Source organism: Nicotiana sylvestris, chromosome 3 (genome assembly GCF_000393655.2).
Source record: "Nicotiana sylvestris chromosome 3, ASM39365v2, whole genome shotgun sequence".
NCBI classification, from domain to species: Eukaryota; Viridiplantae; Streptophyta; class Magnoliopsida; order Solanales; family Solanaceae; genus Nicotiana; species Nicotiana sylvestris.
Window position 1 is genome coordinate 64,756,594 of NC_091059.1, and position 6,233 is coordinate 64,762,826.

The 6,233-nt window shown below is 43.3% G+C and overlaps 1 protein-coding gene across 1 annotated transcript; it reads right to left on the minus strand.

Annotated features, from left to right (window-relative positions):
• Positions 1-301: 301 nt before the first annotated feature.
• On the minus strand, positions 302-5,197 carry LOC138887472 (uncharacterized). The gene is made up of 4 exons (XM_070169227.1): positions 5,017-5,197; positions 4,458-4,908; positions 1,835-2,317; positions 302-380 (listed from the first exon to the last, which is right to left on the minus strand). The coding sequence occupies exons 1-4, from the start codon at positions 5,195-5,197 to the stop codon at positions 302-304; spliced, it is 1,194 nt and encodes a 397-aa protein (XP_070025328.1).
• Positions 5,198-6,233: the final 1,036 nt, after the last annotated feature.

Here is a 6,233-nt window from a genome sequence, read left to right on the forward strand (position 1 = left end):
TACTGCACCCTCTCCAGATAATGAACATGTGGGAGAGATGGAGTATTCCCCACCACCATCACCTGAGCCCTCAGACGACCCAGAAGAGATGTTCACTGATGCTTGGGCAATGGGAGATGCTAGAGGTGTATCTCTCAGTCTATGCCTCTCCGGCCAGTCAGGGATGTGTTCTAGCATAGAGTCCGAACAGATCTTTCGGGAAGGCTCGTACTCACTCCCTGACATGTCAATGGCTTTGTCAGCAGCTTTTATCACTTTCCTCATTTTTTTATGTTTTGCCTAGCTTGGGGAGTGAGTCTTATCATTTTCTGCTTCCCTCCGCGAGAAGATTTACCTCTGCCAGGTTGTTTATATATTTTGCCTCATTATTGTACCATTGTCTGCAAACACAATTCAAATGACTTTGTTAGTATCAATAGCAACAAGCAAGAAACAGAATTGCAGACAGAAGAAAAGAGTTGCAGACATGTTGCAGAAGGCACCCAGTGCGGACCGCACAAAGTGGTGTGCGGCCGCACAAGGGCCAATGCGGACCGCACAAAATGGCCATGTGGTCAGCACAGGGGTGGGATTCAGACTACCCCCCTCTGTATCCAGGCAGTGCAAACTGCACAAAATGTAGTGTGGCCGCACTAGGGCCAGTTCGGTCCGCACAAAATGTAGTGCAGCCGCACTGCCCAAAGTTCAGCTTTCACAAGTTTCATTAATGTGGTCCGCATAAAATGGTGCTGCGGACCGCACCGGGGCACTGCAGACCGCACAGAAATGACTGTGGTCCGCACTGAGTGCCCAGTTGTGGCACTAAGTTAGGGTTTAACGTATTTTTGATTTTAAGCATAATTAATACCTAAACAATGCCCCTAAGTGATTTCCCATTTTTTTAACTACAGGAGCCTACTCTAATCAAGAAATTTACAACCCTAACCTAATCAATTGAAGAAAAACTACGGGAAACATAGAGAGGGAAGCAAGAAAAACTAAAATTAAAAGAAATTAACAAAATTGAACAATTAAAAGGCAAGTAAAGGTACCAGATGTGAGATGAAATGAAGCTAATCAATTCCAACAATTAATTACTAGCAAACGGAAGTGATGAACAACGTTTGAATTAGTCTGAGATTCAAGGGTTCAAAAAGAGTAAAAGGAGGGCCTCAGGCCCTATTTATAGAAAAGGACCTAGGGCCCAGTCTCACCAACCAGTGTGGACTGCACAAAATCGACTGCGGTCCGCACTAATAGCTTTTTCCAAGTTTGACCAAGTAACCCACTGCAGTCCGCACAAAATGGACAACGACCACAGTGGTCCACGGCAGACCACACAAAATGTAGTGCAGCCATAGTGGCAAACTTTAAAGAGGTCATCATTTCACTCTTCACTAGTGCAGTCCGCACTAAAGGTAGTGGGGCCGCACTAACAACTTCAGAGACCTGGCACTTTTTTCCACTATGTCCTGCACTGCACTGCACTAACACAACCCTATAACATCTCACAACCAGTTAGCCCAAAAATAAATCCTATCCTACAATGAAAATCAATGAACAATAAGAAGAAAAATACATGGGTTGCCTCCCAATAAGTGCCTAATTTAACGGGGTCACACACACCACTTCAAAATGTCCACTCCATTTTGACTTGAGCTTTCCCGGAAACTAATGTAACCAGGAGTTGAACAAGAGAACCAAATCACGTACGTTGAACTCCTTTCCATGAGCATATTTATCATGAAGGTACTTCATCTTGTCCTTATACAAGGATGAACTGGAGTAGGCATGGAATCTGAATTCAACAAGTTCATTGAGCTGCTCCACACGAAGATTGGCTGCAACATCCCACTCAAGATTAAGCTTCCTCAAAGCCCACATGGCCTTGTGCTCTAACTCAACCGGTAGATGGCAAGCTTTCTCAAACACCAACCTATACAGAGACATACCAATCAGAATCTTGTAAGCAGTCCTATAAGCCCATAGAGCATCATCCAACTTCTGTGACCAATCAATCCTATTTGCATTGACCATCTTTGACAATATGCTTTTAATTTCCCTGTTGGAGACTTCAACTTGACCACTTGCTTGAGGATGATAGGGAGTAGAAACTTTGTGATTGACACCATACTTTGAAAGAAAAGTGTCGAAAACTCTATTGCAAAAATGAGACCCCCCATAACTTATGATTGCACGAGGAGTACCAAACCTTGTAAAAATGCTCTTTTTGAGAAATGCAACAACACTCCGGGCCTCATTGTTGGCCAAAGCCACGTCTTTAACCCACTTTGAAACATAGTCAACCGCCACAAGAATGTAATTGTTCCCACAAGAGCTAACAAATGGGCCCATGAAATAAATGCCCCATACATCAAAAATATCAACATCAATGATGGTATTGAGAGGCATCTCATCTTTCTTCAAAATTCCACCCGCTCTTTGGCATTCATCGCATCTCTTCACAAAATCACCTGCATATTTGAACAAGGTTGGCCAATAAAACCCACAACTAAGAACTTTAGAAGTCGTCCTCGCCCCGCCATGATAGGCACCATTGGGAGAGGAATGACAAGCCTCCAAGATATTCAATTGCTCCTCCTCCGGGACACACCTTCTGATCACACCATTTGTGCAAATCTTGAACAAGTACGGCTCATCCCAATAGAAGTCCAAACTATCCCGCTTGAGCTTCTTCCTTAGGTTAGAAGAGAGCTCACACGGGATTATACCGGTCACAAGGAAATTAGCAACATCGGCAAACCATGGCATATCATTCATCGATACCGAAAGGAGTTGTTCGTCAGGAAATGAATCATTGATCTCTAGGTCATCACTAGGCCTCCCCGCCTCCTCCAAGTGGGACAAGTGGTCCGCCACTTAGTTCTCACTACCTTTCCGGTCCACAATCTCCAAATCAAACTCTTGAAGTAACAAGACTCATTGCATCAGTCTAGCTTTGGAGTCCTTCTTCGTCATCAAGTACCGGAGTGCGGCATGGTTGGTATGAATAATAACCTTGGCAAAAGTTCTAAAGTTACGGCTGGAATTTTTCCATAGCAAACAAAATAGCCAAAAGTTCTTTCTCGATCACCGTGTAGTTCACTTGAGCATCATTCATTGTCTTGCTTGCATAGTACACCGGATGAAACATTTTGTTTACTCTTTGACACAAAACCACCCCAACCGCAACATCACTCGCATCACACATGAGCTCAAAAGACAAGCTCCAATTAGGTGCAGTAATGATAGGAGTGGTGGTCAACTTATGCTTGAGAAGTTCAAAGGCTTGCATACATTTCTCATCAAACACGAACTTAGCATCCTTTTCCAACAACTTGCACAAGGGGTTCACTACCTTCTAAAAGTCTTTGATAAATCTCCGGTAGAACCTCGCATGCCCAAGAAACTTCGAACTCCCTTGACGGATGTAGGGGAGGGAGCCTTGAAATCACATCGATATTTGCTTTATCTACCCCAATACCATGCTTCGAAATTTTATGTCCAAGGACTATTCCTTCTTCCACCATAAAGTGGCATTTCTCCCAATTGAGGACAAGATTAGTTTCTTCACAATGGGCCAACACCCTATCAAGATTCTTCAAGCACTCATCAAATGAATCCCCCAAAACACTAAAATCGTCCATGAACACCTCCAAAATTTCTTCCATCATATCGGTGAAAATGGCCATCATACACAGCTAAAATGTAGCCGGTGCATTACACAACCCAAAAGGCATCCTAGAGAAAGCAAAAGTGCCATATGGACAAGTGATGTGGTCTTCTCCTGATCTTCCGGAGCAATCAATATTTGGTTGTACCCAGAATACCCATCTAAGAAGAAATAGAAGGCACGCCCAGCAAGTCGGTCTAACACCTGGTCAAGGAAAGGCAAAGGGAAGTGATCCTTGTGGGTCACTTTATTCAGCTTGCGATAGTCCATGCATACCCTCCAACCAGTGATTGCTCTTGTAGGAATCAACTCATTTTGAAAATTTGTAACCGCGTTCATGCCACCCTTCTTCGGTACACATTGAACTGGTAAAGTCCAAGAGCTATCAGAGATGGGGTACACAACCCTCGCATCCAACCACTTGATCACCTCTTTTTTCACAACTTCTTGCATTGCTTCGTTCAATCTTATTTGATGCTCCAAGGAAGGCTTTGCATCATCCTCCAAGATAATTTTGTGCATACAGAATGCGGGGCTTATTCCCCGAATATCATCTAGAGTCCATCCAATTGCCTTTTTCCACTTTTGAAGCACCACCAATGTGGTATCAACATGCATATTAGTAAGGCAAGAAGAAAGAATAACTAGCAAAGTAGAATTTGAGCCTAAGACCTCATACCTGAGGTGTGGAGGAAGTGATTTCAACTCCAACACTGGAGGCTCCTCAATTGAAGGTTTAGTTGGTGGAGTCTTTCTATTCTCGAGATCCAAAGACAATTTCCTATGCTCATAAGAATAAGAGCACATTCCATGTAAAGCATTCACGCACTCCACACGGCTTTCATCCTCATTGACATCAACATTCAACAATACGGCCTCCAATGGGTCCTCCACATTGATCACTGCACTGGTGCCATCAATTATCACTGTTGTGATGAGGTCAACAAAAGAGCACACCTCGGTACTGTTGGGCTGCTTCATAGATCTGCACATATGAAAGACCACCTTTTCATTACCCACCCGGAAGGTGTGTTCACCTGCTTCCACATCTACCAATGCCTTCCCCGTAGCTAGGAAAGGTCTGCCCAGTATGATAGGAACTTTGTAGTCCAACTCGCAGTCCAAGATCATAAAATTAGCTGGCAAGATAAATTTGTCCACACGGACAAGCACATCATCAATAATACCCAATGGTCTCTTCATCGATCTATCTGTCATTTGTAACCTCATGGAAGTCGGCCTAGGTTGCCCAATACCTAAGGTTTTAAACACTGAGTAGGGCATCAAATTGATACTAGCTCTTAAATCACATAGAGCCTTGGCAAAATCCGCACTTCCAGTGGTGCAAGGAATGGTGAAGGCACCAGGATCTTCAAGCTTCGGGGCCATTGAATGCACTATAGCACTAACTTGGTGAATCATCTTTATAGTTTCAAAATCCATAGAAAGCTTCTTTGTGACCAAGTCTTTCATGAATTTTGCATAGCCCGGAATTTGTTCAAGAGCCTCCACCAGAGAGACATTAATGAACAAGCTCTTCATCATGTCAATGAACTTCTTAAACTGATTATTATTCTTTTTCTTCGCGGGCCTTTGAGGATAAGGTGGAGGTGGCCTTGGCAAAGAAGCCTTGGCTTTTGGCACAACCGGCTCCGGCATGACTATTATGTGTTCCCTAGACGGGTTCACATCATTTTGCATTTCCACCTCGACATCTTGAATATCAATCCTCACTTCATTGTTCACATTTTCATCAACCACATCATCAACTACCAAAGGGATTTCCTCTTCTTGCAACTCAACATCATCATTCAAAACTTGCTTTTGCTTAGAGGCATTCACTTCACCGCCTCTCCCACTTCTTGTTGTAACCGCCATAACATGATTGTTCCCACCCTTTGGGTTTACCACCGTATCACTTGGTAGAGCACCCTTGGGGTGAGTATTTAAAAACTAAGAGATTTGGCATAATTGCACCTCCAAATTTCTTTTTCATCAAAATCCGCATTCTGATGAAGAATCCTTGGGACAAGTATTTAAAGCCAATTGTGCATCAGAATCCGCATTCTTCTTCATCATCTGTTCGAACATCATTTCAAGTCTACCCAAATCATTGCCAGAAGAACTAGGACCTTGAGAAGGAAAATGGGGTGGATTGTTTGGTTGTTGGTACATTGGGGGCCTTTGAAAGCCTTGCAACCGATTTCCTTGGCTTCCATTGTTCCATCCACCTTGATTGTTATTGCCACCCCAATTGTTATTATTACCATTCCAATTTCCTTGGTTGCCTTGATTGTTGTTCTGATTGCCCCAGTTGTTGTTTTGGTTGTTGTTCCCCCAATTACTATTGTTTTGTTGTTGATTGCCCTAACTGCTACTGCCTTGTTGTTGATTGCCCCAATTGCCTTGAGGTCTCCACTATTGTAGGTTGGAAGAGTTGCCCCGTTGGCCTTGATAGTTGTTTACATATTGAACCTCTTCACTTTGGTCATCATAACTATCATTTTGAAATCCATCACAGTCATTGTCAAATTGCTCAGAATTCCCTTGGTTTTGTTGCCTTCTTTGCCTTCTTTTGTTG

Bases quoted from the DNA above. Each gene is read 5' to 3' on its own strand.
- LOC138887472 (XM_070169227.1), bottom strand. From the start codon at position 5,197: ATGATGAAGAGCTTGTTCATTAATGTCTCTCTGGTGGAGGCTCTTGAA. The intron at 4,909-5,016 runs GTGCCTTCACCA...TTAAAACCTTAG, and splicing joins CCCGAAGCTTGAAGATCCTG to GTATTGGGCAACCTAGGCCG. The intron at 381-1,834 runs GTGGGATGTTGC...TTGTGTTTGCAG, and splicing joins TTGAGGAAGCTTAATCTTGA to ACAATGGTACAATAATGAGG.